The following is a 25,563-nucleotide window of genomic DNA, read 5'->3' as shown; positions in this document are numbered from 1 at the left end:
GTTGGCTTAACACATGATAACATTGTCTTTTTTAAGATTTGACTCCAAAAGAATTGTTCAGCAGCTGCGAGCCTGCGGTGTTTTAGAAACGATTCGCATTAGTGCACAGAGCTACCCTTCCAGGTATGTTGTCCATCCTTGTTTTGAGGGGAAAAGTAGCCAACTTCAGAGCTATGCTGAGAACCAAGGACATGGCTGCCATGATTTTTGTCAAACACTTTTGGCTTCTGTCAAGTGCCCCGAAGATTTTCCCACTGCCCTGTGGAAGTCCAGAAGAGACTGAGAAATAGGCTTTGTGGGGGACGGAGGCCACCACCACCTCCTCGCCCCATGACTGCATCTCGGCTGCTGGTGGCGACCCCGCTGCCTGCCCGGTGTGCTGGGGAAGACGCTGACTGGGAGAAGGAGCACGACTGCTGGGGCAGACAGTTGTGCTCAGGGTGGTCTTGGTAGTGTCCCAGGCAGGCAGGGTATCAAAGATCAGTGCCTTTATCCTCAGGACAGATTCCACCACCCCCGCCCTGTGACAACAGTGGCAGGTAAGGCAGTGGCATCCCCAGACACAACGCGCTTCCTCTGACACGCCTGGCTTTGATCCCCTTTGATTTTCCAGGTGGACATACATCGAGTTCTACAGTCGATACGGCATTCTCATGACCAAGCAAGAGCTTTCGTTCAGCGATAAAAAGGAGGTGTGCAAGGCGGTTTTACACAGACTCATTCAGGTCAGTTTCCCCACCTCCTGCGATCGTGGTCTCCTTCCTGGAAGCACGTCTCCCAAACATGCTGTTTTATCTTTGTCTCGGACGCTCAGGACTGTAATCATGAACACCTGAGAGGAGAGAAAATGTGCCCGGAGCATCTGTCTGCTGAGGAGACCGCAGCAGAGCGTTCAGTGGGCCATGAGTCCCTGTTAGGGACCCACATCCGAACCCTGGCCTCCCCAGTGTCCTTGTGTCCTGCTTTGCTCTCCCACGATCTAACCCAGTCCTCTGTGGACCAGGCTTATAGGATATGGTCAGCTGGGGTTGTCGTCAAGCCACATGGGCTCCAGGCATGGTACCCAGTGTGGATTGACATCATTGCTGCAGTGATGAGTTGTGATGGGAAGGAGATGGGAAGTTACAAGGTCCAGCAAAAGGGATGGTGAAGAGAACCCAAAATGAAGACAGAAAACCAAACTTCCCCGGTTTCTTCTACTCTGATGTAGAGACCACGAGTGAACGGCTGAGGTTCTCCAGCAGCCCAACTGAGAATCGCCACAAATGACACCCCCCTTCTCACCACAGATGGATTCCTCAGCCTAAGTCCCATTTCTCCCTCCAGGGTGACTTTAAACAAACAACTCAAAGTATACATTTCTAGATCACGATGTGAGTTTTTCTGCCTTAAATGTCAAAATCACAATATTTCTGGCACCTTTGAATCCCTAAAGGTCTTTTCCAAATACTGTACTATAGAAAATCTGAAAGATTTTAATTCTAGCTATATCATTTTTCTCTTCCAGGATTCTAATCAGTACCAGTTTGGTAAAACCAAAATTTTCTTCAGAGCAGGACAAGTGGCTTATTTAGAGAAACTTCGATTGGATAAACTGAGGCAGAGTTGTGTTGTGATACAAAAGCACATTCGTGGCTGGCTCCACAGGAAAAAATTCCTCCGGGAGAGACGAGCCGCCCTGATAATCCAGCAGTACTTCCGGGGTCAGCAAACTGTGAGGTGCGTTGGAATCAAGGAACACATGTGGAACTGTGGGGCTTTCTGTGCTGATTATCTCCAGGGGGAGGACCCATCAAGGACAAGGGACCCTTCTCTTGTGACCAGGGTGCAGATGTGCAGGGGTCCCCTTGGTGGCCATGAGCACTGGGGCAAGAAAGGTTCATCTCTCAGGGGCAGTAGTGCTGGCTGTGCCTGGTATCTATGTGGTGAGCCGACACCCAGGGCCCTGCAGGGAGGAAGCCCTGGTGAGAGTGTTACTAAGGAGAGTCAGGGTTCTGGAAGCTCAGGGAGAGGCCCGGGGCCCCTTTCTTGTGGGAACTGAAAATGCCTAAGGCCAGCAAGGCCCAAGTGAAGATCCAAAGGACAGATGTCAAGAATAGCCAGCGATCAACCTGCCAGCAACAGGTGGGGTGCACCATGGCAGAGGGGGTCCCTGGCAAGGCGTGGCAGCAAACCAATCGCAGAACCCCTGAGCAGGAAGACCACAGCAGCCCCAGCCAAGCCAAGGGCTGAGGGGAGGGCGATCCACCAGCTGTACTGATCCCACCTGCCTTGAGGGGTCCTGAGAGTCCACATGACCCTGCCAGCCCACTGAAGGACCACGGTCGTTTCGGGACTTCTAGGGCTTTGGTGTACCTGCTGGAAAGCACGAGACCAGGGTGCCCCTAGATAAACTCTGTGTTTCTCTCTGCCTGCCCTGCCCCTACTTGGGATGCTGTGAGGATGCTTGAGAAGGCCGGTGTTTAGGGTCAGGCTGCATCTGCAAGCCTGACTTCTTCCTGAGCTGGAGGAGACCAGTGGCAGCCTCTGGCCTTCTCTGCATGACCAGCGTGGTGTGACACACGGCTGGGCTGGCTCGCCCTCCTGTGCTTCTGGGCCCAGTTGATAACAGCAGTCTCTGGGGAAGGAAACCACAGTTATCTTCCCTGCCAAGGCTATGCTCGCTTCCTATTTGGGGCTCACCAGGGCCTGATCATCCTGCCCTGCTGGCCTCTTGCCTGTCCCATTCATTCCGTCCCACTCCTGCCCCCAGTTTAGCTCACAGCATCACCTGCCTTGTACTCTGATGGCACCGTGCTCCACCTCCCACCTCCTTCCCATCTTCCTACATCAGAGCCTGGTTGAGCCACTGGCCTGCACCTGCCTTTAAGGCCCTTGTTTCCTACAGATTAGCATTCAGTCTCTGACGTGATATTCAAAGGCCTCCATAGCCTGGGTGCATTCATAAGAATGGAAGCTCCATGAGGGCAGGGGCCACACTTGTCTGGTCATCCATACCTGGACCTAGCATGGTGGCTGTCATAGAAGGTGTTCAACAAATATGTTTTTAAAATAACAAATGGTGCCCATCTATTTTTCTAACCTCATTGACGTCTAATTTTCTTCATCCATCTTATTCTAGTGATTCCAAACAAACTCCTTTTTTCAATATTTCAGGCACTGCAGAGCCTCCATGCCTTTACTCATGCTGGTCCCTCATCCTGAAAGCCTTTTCCAGCCTTCGCTGTGTACAGACATCCTACTCCATCATGGGCTGGTTCACGTATTAGCCTTCCCCAAGCAGAATAACTGTTTTTTCCTCTCTCACTTACAGATCTAGTTAGTTGGCATTTTATTTTTCTTTTTTCTTGGCCATTTATTAGTCTTTCTGTATGTGAGGTTGTAAATTCTAAAGGCAAGAACATTATCTTCACCTCTAGTCATTTAGACAGGGGCAACAAACTTTTTCTGGAAAGGACCAGATGATCACTATTTAAGGCAGTGGGGTCTTACAGTCTTTCCTGCTGCTGAGGCATGAAAGCAGCCATGGGTGATACGTAAATAGTAGATATGGCTGTGTTTCAGTAAAGCTTGGTAAGGACAGGTGGTAGCCATCGTTCGCCAGCCCTGATCTGGAGCCTCCAGCCCGATGTCTCCCATGAATGAATGAGGACGTGAATGAGCAAGTGCAGCGCCAGTGCACGGTCTCGTCGTGGTCTCTGTGGGTACCTGAGTGGAGGCGAATCGATTGGCCTGAATGGGAAGCGTGTGGAAGTTCCCATGTGGTTCTTCAAGGAGAGGGAACTGGGGACTGGCCTCAAGTAGTCATTAGAATAAAAAAACCGCTCACAGAGTTTAACATGGAGAGGTGCAAAATATTTGAACCTTCCTTACTAAACACATGCTAGCCAAGCTTGCAGCTGTGTGATGGAAGTTGATGCTCTGTGGATAACAGACTCACTCTTCATCCTTGTTAACCAAGGAAAGCTATTACTGCAGTGGCCTTAAAAGAAGCCTGGGCAGCCATAATCATTCAGAAGCACTGCCGCGGGTATCTTGTTCGCAATCTGTATCAGCTGATTCGCGTGGCCACCATCACCATCCAGGCCTACACCCGAGGATTCCTGGCAAGGAGGAGGTATCGAAAGGTAAGGCCAACCTCTCTCTAGAGGAGGGGAGGGTGTATGGACCTTCCTTACTGAGAACAAAACGGGCCAGGGAAAGACTCCACTGTGGGCAACCTCACTTTGTACAAAGTGTCAGCCAAGCCAGAGAGGAGATTCTTCCAGGTGCTGTGGCTCAGGCCTGTAGTCCCAACTGGACATCAGGGAGCTGAAATGGGAGGATTCCTTGAGCCCAGGAGTTCGAGGCTGCAGTGAGCTATGATCATGCCAGTATACTCCAGCCTGCGTGGGCAACAGAGGGAGACCCGGTCTCTCTCTCTCTCACGCACACACGCGCGCGCGCACACACACACACACCAGTTGTACTGTTGTTTTCTCTTTCTCCCAATTGGCCCCAAAGAGACCACACCAAAGGAAAGTACATTTTAAGCCAATAATTTGCACCTAACAGACCTTACCTAAAGCAGAGACTGGGTGGGGAAAGACACTTAAAAGATCAGCACACTGGCCGGGCGCGGTGGCTCAAGCCTGTAAATCTCAGCACTTTGGGAGGCCGAGGCGGGCGGATCACAAGGTCAGGAGATCGAGACCATCCTGGCTAACACGGTGAAACCCCATCTCTACTAAAAATACAAAAAATTAGCCAGGTGTGGTGGCGGGCACCTGTAGTCCCAGCTACTCAGGAGGCTGAGGCAGGAGAATGGCGTGAACCCGGGAGGCAGAGCTTGCAGTGAACCAAGATCGTGCCACTGCACTCCAGCCTGGGCGACAGAGCGAGACTCCATCTCAAAAAAAAAAAAAAAAAAAAAAAAAAAAAAAAAAAACTTCAGCACACTGCCACCCCACAGACTGTAGAGAGCTCTCACAGCCTGATGAAATGGCCAGGGTACCCAACTCCAAAGAAACAAATTCAAAGTAATATAAAATTGAACAAGTTTTCCACATACGCTATTCAAGATTTCTCCAGCACTAATACAAAGCACAATGAGATGGCTCTCTTAGAGGGAGCAGCTTTAGACCCAGAAAAGGGTGATGAGATGAGTTTCATATGGCAAAAACATAATTTTCTTTCTTTCAAGGAGGCAGGAGAGCAGTAAGTGTTCACTTCAACGTAAGGGATGCATGATCCATCGTGTGAGTGGATGGGAAAGGGGTTGAGATAGGACAAAAGTTTGGTCTCAGAGATTTCACAGTCTTAATTTGGTCACTTCTGATGAAAAAATAAAGTTGTCCAAAGACACCTTAAAGCTGAAAACCTGAACAGTATATTTTGGGGGTTTCTTTCTGGCTAACTCCTGGAATCACCTTTTTAAAAAAGAAAAAGTATTTATTTTTGAGACAAGTCTCACTCTATTGCTCAGGCTGGAGTGCAGTGGCACAATCATGGCTCACTGCAGCCTCAGCCTCCCAGCCTCAAGCAATCCTCCCATCTCGGCCTCCTGAGTAGCTGGGACCACAGGCGTGAGCCACCATGCCCAGCTAATTTTTCTTTCTTTTTTTTTTTTTTGGTAGAGAATGAGTCTCTTTGTGTTGCCAAGGCTGGTCTTGAGCTCCTGGGTTAAAGGGATCCTCATGCCTCAGCCTCCTGAGTAGCTAGGACTACAGGTACATGCCACTACCCCTGGCTAATTTTTAAAATTTTTTTGCAGAGATAAGGTATTGCTATGTTGCCTAGGCTGGTCTTGAACTCCTGGCCTCAAGTGATCTTCCCTCCTGGGCCTCCCAAAGCACTGGGATTATAGGTGTGAGCCATAAACCCGACCCTAATGCAACTGTTTTGATGCTGAATATGACAAGTATCTTTTTGAAATAACTAGTCTCTCCAAAAAAGAAAAAAGAAAAAGAAAAGAAAAAAAGTTATGGCAGAGACCACTTTCTCGGGACACGGATTTCTCATACCTTTTTTTTACCAACAATAGTAAGACTGTTTTAGAGAAGCAGTTGGGGTCCAGTTTATATTTCACAAAACCTTGTTTTAAAGATGCTGGAGGAACACAAGGCTGTGATCCTGCAGAAATACGCACGGGCGTGGCTGGCCAGACGCAGATTCCAGAGTATCCGACGATTCGTGCTCAATATTCAGCTTACTTACAGGGTCCAGCGTTTGCAGAAAAAGCTGGAAGATCAGGTAGGTGCTCCTAGTGCATCTTTTACATTTACTTTTTCTTACATGGCTGTAGTTTGTTCTGGAGCAGTTCCTTAGCTGTGCCATTAAAATGTATGCCCATGTTAGGAGGTTCAGCTTACAGTGGACCACCTGAGCTAGGAAACAGACATACGCTGTAAAGGGTTGCTGCCTGTGGTGGTGTAGGTTATATACTGCGCAAGTATGCCTACCTCAGGGCAGGTGGGGCTGAGTCCAGCCTGGCTGCACTTGCCAAGGCAGGTGTCCCTGTGCGAAGCTGTGTTGCCTTGAGGCAAAGGTAGCTCCTCATTTGCTCAGAGATGCTGTCTGCATGCCAAGCGTGCTGCCTTGGGATGACATCAGCTCAGAGGAGCTGCCATTTCTCATTTCCCACAGGTGCCTTAGGGTCTAGCTGCAGCCCTGCCTAGTTTGGGAAGACTCCCCATACCATTCCCACTGGTATGAAAAGAAACATCCAAGGCCAGGCGTGTTGGCTCACGCCTGTAATCCCAGCACTTTGGGAGGCCATGGGGGGGCGGATCACCTGAGGTCAGGACTTGGAGACCAGCCTGACCAACATTGTGAAATCCCATCTCTACTAAAAGTACAAAATTAGCTGGGCGTGGTGATTCATGCCTGTAATCCCAGCTACTCGGGAGGCTGAGGCAGGAGAATCACTTGAACCCGGGAGGCAGAGGTTGCGGTGAGCCAAGATCACGCCACTGCACTCCAGCCTGGGCAACAAGAGCAAAACTCCATCTCAAGAAAAACAAAAGAAACATGCAGCTGGGCACGGTGGCTCACGCCTGTAATCCCAGCACTTTGGGAGGCTAAGGCAGGTGGATCACGAGGTCAGGAGATCGAGACCATCCTGGCTAACACAGTGAAACCCTGGCTCTACTAAAAATACAAAAAATTAGCCGGGTGTTGTGGCGGGCACCTGTAGTCCCAGCTACTCAGGAGGCTGAGGCAGGAGAATGGCGTGAACCTGGGAGGTAGAGCTTGCAGTGAGCCGACATTGCACCACTGCACTCCAGCCTGGGCAACAGAGAGCAAGACTCCATCTCAAAAAACAAAAAAGAAAAGAGAACATCCATATGCTATGGAACACACAGTGTCCAGATCCGTAAAACTCACTCCCAGGCCTGTCTCCACTAATCCTGAGGCTCTCCTAAGGATTTAAACTTAGGGCTTTAAACTTAACCCTAAGCTGTACCACAGGGGTCCTGAACGAAAAGGTGAGTGGGTGAACAAGTAGACTTGGCGTCTGATGGGGTTTCCCTCAGTGTGCTGTTGTGTAACAGGCCTGCATGCTACACAGCTTGTGCAGAATAACACTTAAAAATAGCTGCGGCTGGCCAGGAGCAATGCCTGGTGGGAGTCCTGACGCTGCCTGAGCTCTGTCCTAGGTATGTTAGTTTGCTAGGACTGTCATAGCAAAGTATCACTGACTGGGTGGCTTAAACAACAGAAATTTACTGTCTTACAATTTTGGAGGCTGGAGGTCCCATATCAAGGTTTTGGCAGGGTTGGTTTCTTCTAAGGCCTCTCTCCTTAGCTTGTAGATGGCTGCCACTTCTGTCTGTCTTCACGTGATCTTCCCTCCATGCCTGTGTCTGTGTCTTAATCCCCTTTTCTTCTAAGGATGCCAATCATATTGGACTAGGGCTCACCCTGAGGGCTGGTTTTACCTTAATTCCCTCTCTAAAGACCCTGTCTTCAAAACAGCGATATTCCTAAGTTCAGGGGTTAGGACTTCAACAAATGAATTTTGGGGGGCACAGTTCAGCCTGTAACACTAAGGTTGTCCTGGTTCGCCAGAATTGGAAACTTCTCACATTAAAATAGCCACCAGTTTGGGAAGACATGGACCCAGCAAGATCTGCCATACTGTTTCACCACAGAGAAGATGGTAACAAATGTCAGTGCAGTGATAAGTGTGATCAGCGTAAAGCAACCTCTCAAATTTGGATGCCATGTCAAAGGCTATGAGAATTAAATGGAACAGCATCTTTGCTTGGATAAACCTCTAAACATCTGAATTTTCTTTTCTCTAGAACAAAGAAAACCATGGGCTGGTGGAGAAGCTGACCAGCCTGGCTGCTCTTCGAGCTGGGGATGTGGAAAAGATTCAGAAGCTGGAAGTAGAACTAGAAAGAGCAGCCGCCCACAGGCGAAATTATGAGGAGAAGGGGAAGAGATACAGGGATGCCGTGGAAGAGGTCAGCTGCGGGCATGTGAGACGGGATGGAAATACGTGGACTCTCTGTGGAAAAGATGAGCGCTGCAGGCTTTTCCTATGAAGTGGATTTCTGCAGAGCAAATCAGATTTTGCTATCAACTTCCATTACCAACGGGAGCCTACATTTTAGGAAGAGCGAGATCAGAGGATTAGAGTCTAGGGGAAGGGAGGGGGTTAATAATGAGAGAAATGCAACATAGGTTTTCTCTTTCGAGTTTTGCAAAGTGATGATAGGCCCAAAGAGCCCTGGCTGGCTGCTTCCCTTTCTTCCAGGATGACCTTGGTCTCCTCTCACTTGTCCTTAAGGTCTATGCCCTGGAAACATCTTCCCCTGAACAGCGATGCGAAGCTAGAGTAGGGTTTTCATCTCTGGTATAGTGAAAACAGCAGTCAGCGTAAAAGCCAGATGCCCTAGATTGAAATCTTGCCTTTGGCTGGGCAGCCTTGGCTAAAGTCCCTTACCCTTTCTGAATTTTAGTTTCCTCATGTAAAAAAATGAGAATAACAAAAAAGGACTGACAGAATTGTTATGAGAATAAAATCATCAGATGAAATACTTTAGCCAAATGCCTACCATAAGGAATTTTAGTTTCCTCCTATATAAAATGAGAATAACAAGAGATTGACAGAATTTTGTGAGAATAAAATGGTCAGATGAAATAAGTTAGCCAAATGCCTATGGTGAGTCCCTGCAAAAGTGTGAGCTAGTGTGTTCCAAGAAGGTGATCTTTATTACCATCCACTCGGCTGCAGTTTGGGTTTTTTTTTTTTTTTTTTTTTTTAGACAGAGTCTCGCTGTGTTACCCAGGCTGGAGTGCAGTGTAGTGGCACAATTGCGGCCCACTGCAACCTCCGCCTCCCGGGTTCAAGCAATTCTCCTTCCTCAGCCTCCCAAGGAGTAGCTGGGATTACAGGCACACACCACAACACCTGGCTAATTTTTTGTATTTTTAATAGAGGTGGGGGTTTCACCGTGTTGGCCAGGCTGGTCTCGAACTCCTGACCTCCAGTGATCCACCCCCGCTTGACCTCCCAAAGTGCAGGGATTACAGGCGTGAGCCACTGCACCCGGCCTCTGCTGCATTTTCAAAGTCCTAGCACCCAGGGTTGGTGGATTGGAGGCCCAGAAGACATCTCTTTGCCCTCCCCATGCCCCGGTGCTGGGTGCACCAACACTGCTGCCGTGGGCATCGCCAGCTGCCAGTCACCATCAGTCAGCACCACGGGCCTGCTGCCAGCCCAGCAGACACCTTACCAGGAGAAGCCGAAATGATAGGAATTCTGCTGCGCTCACACATCCTTCCTGAGTCATAACAGTTGCAAAGTGTGAATCCCTTTACGCCATCAACTGCGTAATCATAGCATATTCGATATATAAAGTCCCCTGGCTATTGAGAAGCTCAGCAAAAGGAAGAGGTATGTCCCTGACATTGAGGAGGTCTTGGATGTGTCCTTTCTCCTTGTTTCAGCCCTTGCTGGCCAGGTCGGGAATAGTGTCACCTTTGAAGTCATGTTGAGCCCTTGCATGTGAAACTAATGGCAGCATCCTACAGTGGGCTGGTGCTAGCTGTTATCTATGGACAGGAGCTGAGAAAAAATAAACTAATTTAAGAATATACATCTTTTTGCCAAGAAAGGCAATGGTGACAGCTTGAAGTGAGGTTTTCAAAAAAGTTTGTTTTTCCCCCTTCCGTCTGCTAGAAGTTGGCAAAGCTTCAAAAGCATAATTCAGAACTGGAAACACAGAAAGACCAAATACAGCTGAAGCTCCAAGAGAAGACTGAAGAGTTGAAAGGTAAAGCTCGGGGGGCACAAATCCAGACAGTCACTGATGTAGTCACTCAGGAAACAATACTGGGGTGACCAGTTTTAGAACCAGGGGTCTCTGGTGTACACTTAGTTTAGTGAGACAATTTTTGCTCACAAGGAATAGCCATATTTAAGTCGTGGTAACTTTGCCCTACAGATTCGTCTGTTTTATTTCCGTCTGGTGTCAGACAGCACAGCAATTCCTCTCTGTGCCTGAGAACTTCCTGGGCCCTTTGCAAAGTGCAGATGGTCGGACCATGAGCCCAGAGCTTTTGCATCAGGAAATGGGTGTGTGTCTGTGTGTGCACATGGGTGTGTAGTGGTGTCAGAGGTGGTTCAGACATCTAATTTTAGAAAACTTTTATGGTAATCCTGATGTGCAGTCAGAGTAATGCTGCGGTCATGTTTGGTGCTCACCAAAGATTTGCAGAAAAAATTCAGATCTGTCAGAGTTACTTAGCCTAAGTAATATCCATGTCCTCTGCTACTGTCCTGCCCTGAGTGAAGGGCAGACCCTGGAACCAGTAGGTATCACTTCCTTTAGGGGTGTGGAACAGCTATGCTTAGCCTAGCTCTATACATTTGAGCTTTTTAGCTCAAATTCAACTTGACAATACTTGCTTGCTGTATCCCAGAAAAGGCAACAGGCAACAGAGCCTGGCGGTCCCTGACCAGATAGTTTAAATCACCACTGTCAGTGATCTTGCCTAGGGATCTCTTCCTTGAGCTCCAACATGGGGGCAGCAGGAGCACGAGGGTTCAGGCCTGGGGATTCTACACACACCTCCGGCCCAGCAGATGGTGGATACCATGGGACCCAGAGGAGCGCAGAGCCCTGGGAGTTCAGAGCAGAGAGTGGGAGGAGCGAATGTTGGTGAAGAGGGAGTAAACAACCTGACACCAGGGCACTGGGGCAGGAAAGGCTGTGCCCTCCTGTTCCAGGTAGTGTGTGCCCTCCACCCCATCTCTGTAGGGCTGATGGTGTGGGCACCGGAGCCATGCGAATGTCAGAGATGAACAGGAGCATGTCAGAGGTCCGGGAGTAAACCTTGAACCTGAGTTAGGAAAGGGTTTCCCCATCTCCACCCTTTTTATTACAGCACACTCCTCTTGGGTGGTGGTTGTGGGTTTTTTCCTCCCAATTTCAAGTAGAATTTCCCACAAAGGCATTTAAATTCTCAGGAATATAACCTGAAAATTATGTTTCTGAGACCATGTCATGTTTGGATGAGTAATTTTATATCCTCTTCCAAAAAGCCCATGAAAACTTTCAACGTAGTATTTATAAACTGCTTATCCTGTGCGCCTCCCCCCTCCTGGCAAACAGTGTTTTGTGAACAACACCAACCTTTACCTATGCTTGTGACCTAAGACCCAGAGATGCTATCAAATGCTGTTTCCCCTTTTTGAGATTCTGACTTAACATGGACATAATCCCGTTCCCCTTGAGAAGTAAATCACATTCGAGCAGCTTCTTTAGCCCATCTGCAAATGGCCCAAGATGGTAAGCACTAGAATTAAAGCCAGTGCTTTTGGTTAATTGAAAATTGAAGTTATATCAAACGTGTTGGCTTCTAAATTAAAGCTTGAGCATTTTCCCCAGTATTTCCTGGCTGCCTTACAACGTTCTGAAGCAGTCATTTTGATTCAGAAACATTTGGCACTATGTTAGACAAACTATTAAACTGTTGGCTTAAAAAAAAAAGTAATTTGGAGAATCGCTATCGACACTGCACCCCGAGGACTCCTTCTGGGGCGGGGCTCAGAGGTGAGGTAGAGCTCAAGGATGAGATGTCAGCTCAGTGCAAACAGGAGCATTGCCGTTTGAGAGGCTGCATTGCCTTTCTCCCATTTTGATGATCCCTGTGGCATACGGGTGTGTTGGGAATGTGGGGTTGTCACAGCCATGGAATGTCCTGCCCCTCGGCCTGCAGACTTTGTGTTTGCAACTCTTGTATTTCAGTGTTAACAGCTGCCTTTTTGTACTTCCTCTTTCCCAGACATTGAATTATTTTCTTGGTTGTCACAGATGAGTGGTTCTCAGCTTTGCTGCTGCCTCACCCCCAGACATTTGGCAATGTCTGGAACCAATTTGGGTTGTCACAACTGGAGCAGAGGTGCTACTGGCTTCTAGAGGGTAGAAGCCAGGGATGGGCAGCCCCCTCTCCACAGGAAAGAATTATCCAGCCCATAGTAGCAATAATGCCAAGACTGAGAAACCTTGTCACAAATGGATCATTTTCTTCCCAAATGGTTTCTATTTATTTTTAATGATATTCATTGTCTCAAAGCCAATATATCTATTTTAATAAATAACAGACCAATAAAAGTACTATAAATGAAACTATTTATTGATAATTCCAACTTGACAAATTTGTGAGAATTATTATTTTGAAACCCCCTCATCCATATTTCTTGTTTATAAAAAATGATCTATACTCTCATTGTAAGTCCTGTTAATAATAAACATCACATGATTGTCCTGATATTCTCACTTTCTTAAACATAACATGAAACAATCAAGGCATTGATTTGGCAGACATATCTCAAAAAGCATTCTCTTTTTACAGAAAAAATGGACAACCTCACCAAGCAGCTCTTTGATGATGTACAAAAGGAAGAACGGCAAAGAATGTATGGAATCTAGTTTGCCTTAAAGCTACTTTCTTTCTTCTCTCTGTGCTGTTTTATATTTTCCATCTCAGTTTGCATATAGGAGATCACAGATACAAGCAAGTGGGGTGTGACTATCTGTGATATAGGAGATCACAGATACAAGCAAGTGGGGTGTGACTATCTGTGATATAGGAGATCACAGATACAAGAAAGTGGGGTGTGACTATTTTTAGAGATTAGAGATTTATGAGAGCTAAGTTCCACAATGTGTACTATCAGATACTGAACACATTCTAGAGTAGTCCATAAAGCTTCTGCTGGGTGGGCACAGTGGACCACCAGGAACTAATTACTTTCTTTCTCTTTCTCTCTCTCTCTCTCTCTCTTTCCTTCCTTCCTTCCTTCCTTCCTTCCTTCCTTCCTTCCTTCCTTCCTCCCTCCCTCCCTCCCTCCCTCCCTCCCTCCCTCCCTTCCTTCCTTCCTTCCTTCCTTCCTCCCTTCCTCCCTTTCTCTCTTTCTCTTTCCCTCCCTCCCTCCCTTCCTTCCTTTCCTTCCTTCCTTCCCTTCCTCTCCTCCTTTTCTTTCTTTTCTCTTTCTTTCTTTTCTTTTTTTTACTTTATAGCAAAGAGTGCAAAATTCAGAGACTACCACCACCTTCAACTTCCACCAAATCCAAGCATTAAGATTCTTGCCTAGGAAGTAAACCTCCCTCCCTTCCTTCCCCACCTATTGTACTTGTTAGTTTGTCTTTTACTCCAAGAGATAAGGTAAATAACGCACCTCACAGAGATTAAGGCAGGTGCCTGACCTTGTACTGTACCAGCCTACCTTTCCTATCTCAATAGCAAGCCCTTTGCTAACCTCCAAGGACTCCAATCTGGGCTTCCCTTCTCTTAAGTCATCAAAGGTTTTTAGATCTCAAAGTTGGGGTGCATGGCAGGGTGCTGGAAAGAGATAGAACATTCTTGGCACATCTCTTTTGGGGGCTAGAAAGCTCAGGTCTGCCTGTGGTGGTAGGATACAAAACTTTCCCAAGCAGTGAGCAGGACAGCCTGGGTCTGGGTGAGGAAATAGGATTCTAAAGAGAGGAGGGAATATCCCAGAATCGCTCCAGGAGTTAACAAATATATGAAGTGTTTCATGATCCTCCATCAGTTTTTAAATATGTCTAATTAACTCATTTACCTAGAAAAATATAATTGTCGATGAGTGTTTAATGTGAGGAGAAGAGCTCGGCTCTTGGCATCTGCCCACGTGCAGGGACCACTTGGGAGTGATCATTTCAAGCTGGGGGTTTGGGGAGCCAGGCTGAGGCCAGGTCATTTTGGGCTGTTTGCAGTCCTAACTGGGTCAGGGCAAGGCAGGCCAGTGAAGGGAGTAAAACTCTTTACCCTCTCTAGGCCCGTGTTCTGCTTCCTCGTTAGCACTCATCTGTAGCTTGGTTTAGCCCTTGGTCAGCCAAGTGGGGAATTCTTGGCCCCTGTCACAATTCTCAGGAGGCTCCAAGAGGCTTGCAGTCTGTGAGCACCCTCCTGACCAGCTCAGTCTGTGGGTCTAAGATACTTTTCACATAAGACTTCTGGGCCAGGTGTAGTGGCTCATGCTTGTAATCCCAGCACTTTGGGAGGCCTAGGCGGACAGATCACCTGAGGTCAGGAGTTTGAGACCAGCCTAGCCAATGTGATGAAACCCCATCTCTACTAAAAATACAAAAATTAGCCGGGCGTGGTGGCAGATGCCTATAATCCCAGCTATGCGGGAGGCTGAGGCAGGAGAATTGCTTGAACCCGGGAGGCGGAGGTTGCAGTGAGCTGAGATCGCGCCACTACACTCCAACCTGGGTGACAGACCTTGTAAAAAAAAAAGGAAGACTTCTGGTTGCAGTTTTCTTTTTCAAAGGCATTTTACTGGCCTCTTGGGAGCCCTGCAGTTTTTTTAAAAACCTGGAAACAAAGTTTGTTAATATCTGTAGAAAAAAGAGGCGATGTGCAGTGGCTCACGCCTGTAATCCCAGCACTTTGGGAGGCCAAGGCAGGCGCAGATCACCTGAGGTCAGGATTTTGAGACGAGCCTGGCCAACATGGCAAAACCCCTCTCTACTAAAAATACAAACATTAGCTGGGTGTAGTGATGGCACCTCATAATCCCAGCTACTCGGGAGGCTGAGGCAGGAGAATCATTTGAACCCGGGGGCGGGGGGGGCGGTGGAGGTTGCAGTGAGCTGAGATTGCGCCACTTCACTCCAGCCTGGGTAAGAGAAAACTCCGTCTCAAAAGTAAATAAATAAATAAATAAAATCTATAAAAAAGAAATCAAACAACTTTATTGGGAATGTGGCTCTCTTTCTCAGAGTTTTTCCCTTTGTGCTATAAAAGCAAGTTATAAAAGGAACTGAGATGACAGCTCAGCAAGTAGAATGATTTAGTAAACTCAGAGCTTCTGGCACTGCTTCAGGGCCCCTGTGGGCTGTGTTGGGCTTGTCTAGGTTATGTATCTCTTTTCAATTATTTTCTTAGTTAATCATCAAATTTTTAATTGAGCAACCTTCTAGAGCAGTTGGATTTACACGCACTTTTGGGCACCTGGATTTGCTGCCATTTATTCTAGAATTTTTGAAGGACTAGACACCTGGACATATCAGATAGCTCTATTGTTTAGGATCAAACAAACTCCCAGCAGGATCCTTGGAACGAGGAAGGAGTCAGGACTTCGCAGAGCACGCCAACGTATTCTCTGAGGGAAAATGGCCCTTCCAGGGGACTGCATGGAACCCTGGGGGATTGGGAATACAGTGTCCCAACAACCAGTGTGTATTTTAAGTTCAGGCTCCCTATCCAGTGTCCCCTGCGCGTGATCTTTGTAAAGCTACACCTTTCAGATCAGGAGGTGTAAGAAGTTGCCTTTAACCTAAGGGAAGAGGAAACAGTTTGCTAAAAATAAGGCCATTATCTGCTGGAACTGTCACAGTAGGTCCTAATTAACTTGTTTCCTCTTGTTGTTTTCAAAATGATGTATTCTAATTCAAAGTAAAGACTGTAGAAACAATTCTAAATTATTTTCTTTTCCTTTTTTTGGGGGGGTGGGGGGTGTTGTGGGGAGGGTCTCACTCTGTCATCCAGGTTGAAGTTCAGTGGCACGATCTCAGCTCACTGCAGCCTGGACCTCCTGGGCTCAAGCGATTCACCCACCTCAGCCTCCTGGGTAGCTGGGACTACAGGCGTGCGCCACCACACCCGGCTAATTTTTGTATTTTTAGTGGAGATGGGGGTCTCTCTTGTTGCCCAGGCTGGTCTCGAACTCCTGGGCTCAAGGGATCCGCCCGCCTTGGCCTCCCAAAGTGCTGGGATTACAGGTTTGAGCCACCACGCTCAGCTCTAAATTATTTTCTTCTTTTGCTGCCTAGGCTTCTTGAAAAAAGTTTTGAACTGAAAACACAAGACTATGAGAAGCAGATTCAGTCTTTGAAAGAACAAATTAAAGCTCTCAAGGATGAGAAGACGCAACTCCAACAACTGGTAGAGGAGGAGCACGTCACTTCTGATGGCTTGAAGGCAGAAGTGGCCCGCCTGAGCAAGCAGGCCAAGGTAGAGCTGCTCTCACGTTCAGCCCTGCCCTCTGGTTAAGTCATTTGATTGCAATTCCAAGTTCCCACAGATCAGACAGCTAAAAGCATCTGTGTAAAGGCCACAGGCAAATAGAGCCTGATTCCTTAGTCCTTCCAACTGTGAACCTCCAGGCTGCCTTTGATTTAGCAATCATTGTATTCCATAAATTAAAAGTCAACTTTCTAACTTTTTTGAAATTACATTTATGTAAAGTTATTTAAATATGTTGATGTAGAGAATACTTCCAAATTAGACTGTAAATTGAGGTGAATCCTTATTATATAATCCATCACTATAAATCTATAAACACCTGCATTAAAGTTAAGTTACCTTATTATCAAAATATTTCATTTAAACCATTACTAGAAAATTTACAAAAACAATTATCCAATGCACAGTGTGTGAATGTAGTTAATAAAAGCATATTGTACATTCAAAATTGCTATGAATAAATCTTAAATGTTCTCACCACAAAAAATGACAAGTATTTGAGGTGATAACATGTTAATCAGCTGAATTATTCCACATTATAGTCATAAATTATAACATCAATAAAGCTATAAATTGTCAATGGTAGAAATTTTTAAGTAAATTTTTATAAACCTGAGAGGGAAAAATCACATCGAATTTTTAAAACTGCATAATCATGGCCGGGTGCGGTGGCTCAAGCCTGTAATCCCAGCACTTTGGGAGGCCGAGACGGGCGGATCACGAGGTCAGGAGATCGAGACCATCCTGGCTAACACGGTGAAACCCCGTCTCTACTAAAAAAATACAAAAAAACTAGCTGGGCGAGGTGGCGGGCGCCTGTAGTCCCAGCTACTCGGGAGGCTAAGGCAGGAGAATGGCATAAACCCGGGAGGCGGAGCTTGCAGTGAGCTAAGATCCGGCCATTGCACTCCAGCCTGGGCGACAGAGCAAGACTCCGTCTCAAAAAAAAAAAAAAAAGAAAAGCATAATCATACATAAAAATATTGTTACCTGTATTTATCATTAAAAATATATAAATATTCCTGGGCAATTTAATAAAAAGCTCTTGAGAAAAATGAATGAATGGATGAAGTAATGATCCATGCTTGGACAATCAAGGCTTAAGTGAATTGTTTCCCTACCAGAAAACTTAAACCTGAGTGTACCTATGTTCTTAAATGTAAGACATTTCATCATTAGGTTGGAAAGCTTTTAAGCTTCTACTAAATATGTGAGATACATATTATCAGAGTATTTGTAGGATTATGCAAATATTCTTTGTAATTGTCATGAACTAGCCATGCGTGGTTTAGAAGAGCTTTTGGAATTGCATCCGGGTGGACACTGAATTCCATAGCTGAAGTATCTGTCTTCTCTGGGCCCCGTCCCCTATTGTTTAAAAGTAGGAGGTCAGACCACATGATCAGGAAGGGTCACTTTCATTCCTGTGACTGCTTCACTCTTAGCAGCCACATGAGCCTGATGTCAGTTAGTCTGTGGGAGTCCTGTCATCTGGCTGAAGTCTGAGGTCTGTATCTTAAATGTAGGAAATTGTGGGACTGCGCTTGCAGAGAGGTACCAGTAGGTGTCACTCACTTCCTCTTTGGTAGCTAAGACTGGGTCACTCTCCAGTGTGATCTCTTAAGATTACTCTGGGCTGGGCGTGGTGGCTCACGCCTGTAATCCCAGCACTTTGGGAGGCCAAGGCGGGCGGATCACGAGGTGAGGAGATGGAGACTATCCTGGCCAACACGGTGAAACCCCGTCTCTACTAGAAATACAAAAAAAAAAAAAAAAGCCAGGCAAGGTGGCACATGCCTGTAGTCCCAGATACTCAGGAGGCTAAAGCAGGAGAATCGCTTGAACCTGGGAGGTGGAGGTTGCAGGGAGCTGAGATCACACCACTGGACACCAGCCTCGGTAACAGAGCAAGACTCCGTCTCAAAAAAAAAAATTACTCTGGGTTTTTGATTTTTATTTTTTGGGGTTTTTTTGAGACAGAGTTTTGCTCTTGTCACCCAGGCTGGAGTGCAATGGCAGCATCTTGGCTCACTGCAACCCCACCTCCCAGGTTCAAGCAATTCTCATGCCTCAGCCTCCCAAGTAGCTGGGATTACAGGCACCTGCCACCACACCTGGCTAATTTTTTTTTTTTTTTTTTGTATTTTTAGTAGAGACGGGGTTTCTCCATGTTGGCCGGGCTGGTCCTGAAGTCCTGACCTCAGGTGATCCACCTGTGTTAGCCTCCCAAAGTGCTGGGATTACAGGCGTGAGCCACCGTGCCCAGCGTACTCTGGTTTTCAAAAAAAATAACTCATCATTATCAAGTTGTATGTGTTACAGTCAGTCTTAAAAGCCTAAGTAAATGCAAGTCTGACTTGGAACATTTCTACTGAAACATTACAAAGAAAAGCACGACCTTCAGGATTTGGATAGTCCTGAGTCCCCCATAAACCTGGCATGTGACCCTGAACGTGCCAGTCAACCTTCAGTTAAATGTAGCTGCAGTTTGTTAATCGAGAAAAGATCACTCTATTCACCTTATAGGCCTGTGAGGAGGATTAGGTCATCTAGGTAAAGTGCTCAGCACATACCAGTTTGATTCTCCTGCTTACTCTGTAGAAACAGGGGCTGGAGCCCTTAAATACTCAGGGTAACTGAAAAAAACACCAAGGGGAGTTTATTATCCCTGAAAGTCCTTATATCTCCCTTAGATACAAAAACAAAAGCACAGACCTGTAATTCTTATTCAAGCTGAGTTCACAAGGGAGAATAAAGGCAGAATACTGCCTCTTCCCCTCCACCAGAGCTGCCAGGCCACCTCCTCCCCAACAGCCTGCTAACTCCCAGATCTCCTGGACTCACCAGTCTCTGCCACTGCTCCATATCTAAGCCGAGCTGAAGCCAAAACCCACAGTTATGAAGGTGGCAACTTTGCCCATGTCCTTGTACTCAGTATTTTATTATCCATTAAAAGAGAATTTTAACCCCTGTGATTTTACCTTTCTCAGTCTTCCCCGTGTCCCACCCCACCCCAAGCTTGTAGTAGGTACTTATTATTTTTTTTCTTTATATAACAGGGAAGTTAATTTTTTTTTTTTTTTTTTTTTTTGAGGTGGAGGTTTGCTCTTGTCCCCCAGGCTGGAGTGCAATGGTGCTGTCTCAGCTCACTGAAACCTCTGCGTCCCGGGTTCAAGCGATTCTCCTGCCTCAGCCTCCCGAGTAGCTGGGATTACAGGCATCTGCCACCACGCCCGGCTAATTTTTGTATTTTTAGTAGAGACAGGGTTTTACCATGTTAATCAGGCTGGTTTCAAACTCCTGACCTCAGGTGATCCACCCGCCTCAGCCTCCCAAAGTGCTGGGATTACAGGTGTGAGCTGCTGTGCCCGGCCCAGGGAAGTTAATTCTACTGATACAACCCAGTAGGTCTGGCATATTGAGTAGGTAAGCATGCCTCAAGGCCAAGCTATGTGGGCAGTGATGGTTTAACAAGATCTTAGCTAAGAAAGAAACTGCAGTGAGGATGTCTTGCATAGACAGGCGACACCGTAATTGTGTTCCCTTTGTCTCATATCAAGCATAATCGCTGTTTTTTTCTTTACCTGATTCCATCGTTGCTGTGATTCAGACAATCTCTGAGTTCGAAAAAGAGATACAGCTACTTCAGGCACAGAAGATAGATGTGGAGAAACATGTGCAGTCACAAAAACGGGAAATGAGAGGTAATAAAAATATGAGTCTCTTAGTCCATGGGTGCAGACTGAATTTATCGTAGCTGTGTCACTGCTAAGGAAACGTGTCCTTTGGTATGAATTTGGTTGGACATATGGTAGATTGCTTAGTTGGTAGGCTGAATAGCTAGTTGGTTGAATACTTGGAAGATTGGTTAGTTGGTTGATTGGATAGCTGGTGAGTTATTTAGCTGGAGACTGTGAAGCTAGAAAACTGGGCCCTGGAAAGGGAATGGGAAAAGATAAATCATCCACAAATGTAATGTATACAGCTCTGCCTTTTCCTCTCAGAAAAGATGTCAGAGATCACCAAACAACTTCTCGAAAGCTATGACATTGAAGATGTAAGAAGCAGGTAATCATTTTTGCATTATCAAACATTTTAAGACATGTAAAACGTGAGAGAGATGATAGATTTTCTTATCTTCCTTATTTTGCAGGCTCTCTGTGGAAGATTTGGAACATTTAAATGAGGATGGAGAACTTTGGTTTGCTTATGAAGGACTGAAGAAAGCAACACGGTTAGAAATTCTCCTCAGGGTTCTTCTTTATTTTTCAGAGATAATAAATAGACTATTGGAAAGTCCAAAGTGTACCTTACATAGATTGATACACAAATTCCTTATAGTGGAATGACCAAATAACCACTAGAAATACTTCTCTGAGAAGTAAGTAATTAGCTTATTCATGAAGAGCGATCTCTTCATGGGATAAAATGCCTAGTAAAAAACTTCATAACCCATACAGTGAAAACTGATTATCAAATAAGTTAGTTAGTGTTGCAGAGATATGTAGATACATTTAAATTTAAGTCATGTGCTGCATGTATTTAAATTAATAAATTTTATTTTTTACAGCAGTTTTAGGTTCACATCAAAGTTGAGCAGAAATACAGAGAGTTCCCATATACCCATCACCACACGCACACAACCTCCTCCACTATCAGCTTCCCAAACTGCAGTGGTGTGTTTACTATGACTGATGAACCAACACTGACACGCCACTGTCACCCAAAGTCTATAGTTTACATTAGAGTTCACTCTTGGTGTACATTTTGTAGGTTTTGACAAATGTATAATGACTCGTATCCACAACTGTAGTATCATACAGAACATGTTTTGTTTTGTTTTTGAGGTGGAGTCTCACTCTGTTGCCCAGGCTGGAGTGCAGTGGCAAGATCTCGGCTCACTGCAACCTCCACCTCCGGGTTTCAAGCGATTTTCATGCCTCAGCCTCCTGAGTAGCTGGAACTACAGGCATGCGCTACCACACCCGGCTAATTTTTGTATTTTTAGTAGAGACGGGGTTTCATCATGTTGTCTAGGCTGGTCTCAAACTCCTGACCTCAAGTGATCCACCCACCTCGGCCTCCCAAAGTGTTGGGATTACAGGCGTGAGCCAGTGCGTCCGGCCAAAATTTTTTAACTATTAAGAGTAAAAATACAATAACCTCTAAAATTTTCTTTATTGTTAACTACATGTTAACCCCCACATAATGCTTCCTAACTAGCTGGAAGATTTTATAATTAGGCATTGCTGATTCTGTAGCCTGTAACCGTGAGTGCATAAGTAAACTTGATGTACTTCGTGCACGGCTCTTGTGGGTCTTCATAACTGCCTCCCAGCCGTCCGTACAGCAGAATAAAGGCCACGCAGTTTATTTCCTGACCCTTCCGTTAATAGTGTTTTGGAGAGCCATTTCCAGTCTCAGAAGGAGTGCTATGAAAAGGAGATTGAAGCTTTGAATTTCAAAGTGGTGCATCTAAGTCAAGAAATCAACCACCTGCAAAAGTTATTCAGAGAAGAAAATGACATCAATGAAAGCATCCGTCTTGAAGTGACCAGGCTAACATCAGAGAATATGGTATGGTCTCAGCCAGGGGCCCCAGTCATGGCCATCATACTAGAGATGTTCTTTGTCAGTGGAGTCAAATTCAGTTTCTTGGCAATAAAAGAGTGGATATAAATTACTTTTTCCAGAAGTGAAATAACTCAGTCTGGTGATTAAACTATAAAATGACTGCAGACCAGAGAGCACTCTGATACAAGAGTGTGTGTGTTCACCACAGGATGGGTGCAGGTGCTGTGATTGTGTGTGTGTGCGTAAGTGTGTATGTTTTAAAGTCTGTATTTAAATCCAGCCCTAACCCCTTGGAAAGTGACCACAAAATTGAAGGGTAGCTCTTGAAACAGGAGTGTGTCAGAAGACTAGTCCTGCTCATGCTTCAAATCTCTTCTTTTTTTTCTTTTTTTTTTTTGAGACGGAGTCTCACTCTGTCACCCAGGCTGGAGTGCAGTGGCACAATCTCAGTTCACTGCAACCTCCACCTCCCGGGTTCAAGCAATTCTCCTACCTCAGCCTCCCGAGTAGCTGGGATTACAGGCGCCTACCACCACGCCCAGCTAATTTTGCATTTTTAGTAGAGACAGGGTTTCACTATGTGGGCAAGGCTAGTCTTGAACTCCTGACCTCGTGATCCACCCGCCTCGGCCCTCCCAAAGTGGCATAAGCCACCGTGCCCAGTCTTCAAATCTCACCTTTTCAAGGGCTTTGTCTTCCATGACGTGCATTCCTAACCACTGCATTTGTCTCAGTCTTTCTTCCAACTCATGCCTACTGGCCTGGAGAAATGCTTTAGGAATCTCCTCACTCAAAAAGCCATCTCTGTCTTAACCCCACACTCCTGTGGCCATCACCCGTTTCTTTGGTGAGTTAGTCAGACTTACAAAGACCCACTAGGCATACTCCCTTCGCACACCTCCCATTCCATTCACTGCCCACCACCGCATTCTGTTGTGTGCCCCCACCACTGGCTGACTCTGCCTGCACAGAGCTGAGCACTAAGGGTTCCTTTGCACCCTCATCTTACTGTGTCTCAGCAGCCCCTGGCAATGCTAATCTTGCCCTCTCCGCCTTGTTCTCTCGGCTTCCAGGATGCCCAGCTCTCCCAGTATTCTTGTCCTGCCTCACTGGCTGCTGCTCCCCTACTTCCTTACTACCCTCTCCTCTCCCTAAACTGGGAGTGTTAGGAAATCTCGGGGCTGTAGCAGCAGTTGAGGACCAGGGGTGGACACAGGGAACAGTAGTGGGGGACCTTTACACCTTTATTTTTTCCTTGGATGAAATTTCAATGAGGAATTTGCAATGAGACACAATTGCACAATCCAACAAGTACAGATGCTCCTCAGCTTACCATGGGGCTATGTCCCAATAAACCCATCGTTTGTTGGAAGTATTGTATTGTAAGCTGAGAATGCATATAATACACCTAACCTACCAGGCATCATAGCTTAGCCCAGCCTGCCTTAAACGTGCTCGGAAGGCTTACATTTGCTTGCGCTTGGGCAAAATCGTCTAACACAAAGCCTATTTTTATAATAAAGTGTTGAATATCTCATGTAATTTATCAAATACTGTACTGTGAAAGTGAAACACAGAATGGTTGAATGGCTACTTGAAGTATGGTTTCTACTAAATGCATATCACTTTCACACCATCACAAACTCGAAAAAGAGTAAGTTGAGCCATTGTAAATCCGGGGCTGTCTGTATTCTTCATTTAGACTTCGGAGGCCTGGATCTCAGCCACTCAGTTTTAAAATGAGCATGTTTATAAACTTAGGGAAGGAAAAAAACAAAACCCTATTTTAACCTAACTGTGGGTGGAGGCGATAGACATGTAAAGAAATATACAGATAGGGACAAAGGATTGAGAAACTTACTGGGTGATTTCAGACCTCTACTAACAGAGCAGTGCATGTCCTGGAATTCAAAAGTTGCAGTGGGACCCTTTGAGATGGCTTTTCCTGTTCCTAGATGAGGAGATGATGGCTCTGGGCTTGGACCAAAGAGGCCGGCTGCCATTTCTTCACCTAATTCCTCCCTCAACTCAGCATAGGATTTCTATACATGTACACATCCTTCTCTCGCTATCGTAGCTGTATGAGAACTGCTTCCTCTGAGCATACTGGTGTTTCCTGGGACTATATAGGTTTTGAGGTTAAAAAAAAAAAAAGAATGTTAATCCAGTCTAATGTCATGGCTAGCTCTTTTACGCAAGTATATGTTCCGCAGGCTGAATGCCAAGACAGTTTAGTTTGCTTCTGATATTTTAAAGTTCATAGATCAAAGTATTTTATATTCTAATATTTCTAATTCTTCTCTTAAGATGATCCCAGACTTTAAACAGCAAATCTCAGAATTGGAGAAGCAGAAGCAAGATCTTGAAATCCGCCTGAATGAACAAACTGAGAAAATGAAAGGTAACTGAAACTGTCACGAACCTGCTTGTAGAAAATGGTTCCCGTACCCAGGAAATGACATTGAAATGTCCTTATACTCGGGGGTTTTAAACTCTGGTTCTCCAGGGGGCTGGGCAGGTAACAAATGTGAGAAGGGGGCTAGTTGAAACATATGGGAAGGTATGTAGGACATTTAAAGGAGGTGCAGGCTGAGTGCAGTGGCTCACACCTGTAATCCCAGCACTTTGGGAAGCAGAGACGGGTGGATCTTTTAAGGCCAGGAGTTCGAGTTTGAGACCAGTCTGCCAGTCTGGGCAATATGATGAAACCTCATCTCTACAAACTTTTTTTTTGTTTTTGAGACTGAGTTTCACTCTTGTCGCCCAGGCTAGAGTGCAATGGTGCGATCTCTGCTCACTGGAGCCTCTGCCTCCCAGGTTCAAGTGATTCTCCTGCCTCAGCTTCCTGAGTATATGGGATTACAGGCACCCACCACCACACCCAGCTAATTTTTTTTTTTTTTTTTTTTTTGTATTTTTAGTAGAGATGGGGTTTCGCCATTGGCCAGGTTGGTCTCGAGCTCCTGGCCTCAGGTGATGCCACCTACCTTGGCCCCCCAAAGTGCTGGGATTATAGCAATGAGCTACTGAACCCAGCCCAAAAATTTTTAAAAAATAAGTCAGGCATGGCAGTATGTTCCTGTAGTCCCAGCTATGTGGGAGACTGAAGTGGAAGGACCACTTGAGCCCGGGAGGTGATGGCTGAAGTGAGCCATGATTGCTCCACTGCACTCCAGCCTGGGTGACACAGTGAGATCCTGTCTCTGAAAAAAATACAGTAAAATAAAGAGGCTTCTGCCTCCAAGCTCCACTGATTGTTGCCCAGTGGGAATGTGGGCCCAGTATTGCTAGAGATTCCTATTTTTAAAGAAAACCCAGGAATCCAGATTTTTATGTGAAATATTACAGTTTTTAAATGATGGTTTAAAAATGTTTAAACATTGTTCAGACCAAATAAAAGTTAATCTCTGCCTGGATACAGTTTAAGACAAGCTTGTTCAAGCCACAGCCCATGGGCCACATGCAGCGCAGGACAGCTTTCAAGGAGGCCCAACACAA

The 25,563-nt window shown here is 46.0% G+C and overlaps 1 protein-coding gene across 2 annotated transcripts in view; it reads left to right on the top strand.

Annotated features, from left to right (window-relative positions):
• Positions 1 to 25,563, top strand: part of MYO5C (myosin VC) — a 107,678-nt gene that overhangs the window by 49,061 nt on the left and 33,054 nt on the right. For both annotated transcript variants that reach the window (XM_030930653.1, XM_010361389.2), the window contains 14 exons: positions 37 to 123; positions 614 to 725; positions 1,508 to 1,719; positions 3,962 to 4,127; positions 6,085 to 6,231; positions 8,286 to 8,450; positions 10,172 to 10,265; positions 12,850 to 12,913; positions 16,299 to 16,479; positions 20,102 to 20,195; positions 20,496 to 20,559; positions 20,645 to 20,725; positions 21,888 to 22,068; positions 24,373 to 24,466. In XM_030930653.1, coding sequence (XP_030786513.1) covers positions 37 to 123; positions 614 to 725; positions 1,508 to 1,719; positions 3,962 to 4,127; positions 6,085 to 6,231; positions 8,286 to 8,450; positions 10,172 to 10,265; positions 12,850 to 12,913; positions 16,299 to 16,479; positions 20,102 to 20,195; positions 20,496 to 20,559; positions 20,645 to 20,725; positions 21,888 to 22,068; positions 24,373 to 24,466 — 1,742 coding nt within the window. The remainder of the gene's footprint in view (positions 1 to 36; positions 124 to 613; positions 726 to 1,507; positions 1,720 to 3,961; positions 4,128 to 6,084; positions 6,232 to 8,285; positions 8,451 to 10,171; positions 10,266 to 12,849; positions 12,914 to 16,298; positions 16,480 to 20,101; positions 20,196 to 20,495; positions 20,560 to 20,644; positions 20,726 to 21,887; positions 22,069 to 24,372; positions 24,467 to 25,563) is intronic.

Source organism: Rhinopithecus roxellana, chromosome 5, assembly GCF_007565055.1.
Source record: "Rhinopithecus roxellana isolate Shanxi Qingling chromosome 5, ASM756505v1, whole genome shotgun sequence".
Taxonomy (NCBI): Eukaryota; Metazoa; Chordata; class Mammalia; order Primates; family Cercopithecidae; genus Rhinopithecus; species Rhinopithecus roxellana.
Note: the sequence above shows the minus strand (reverse complement) of the source record. Positions and strands in the feature narration are given on the sequence as shown.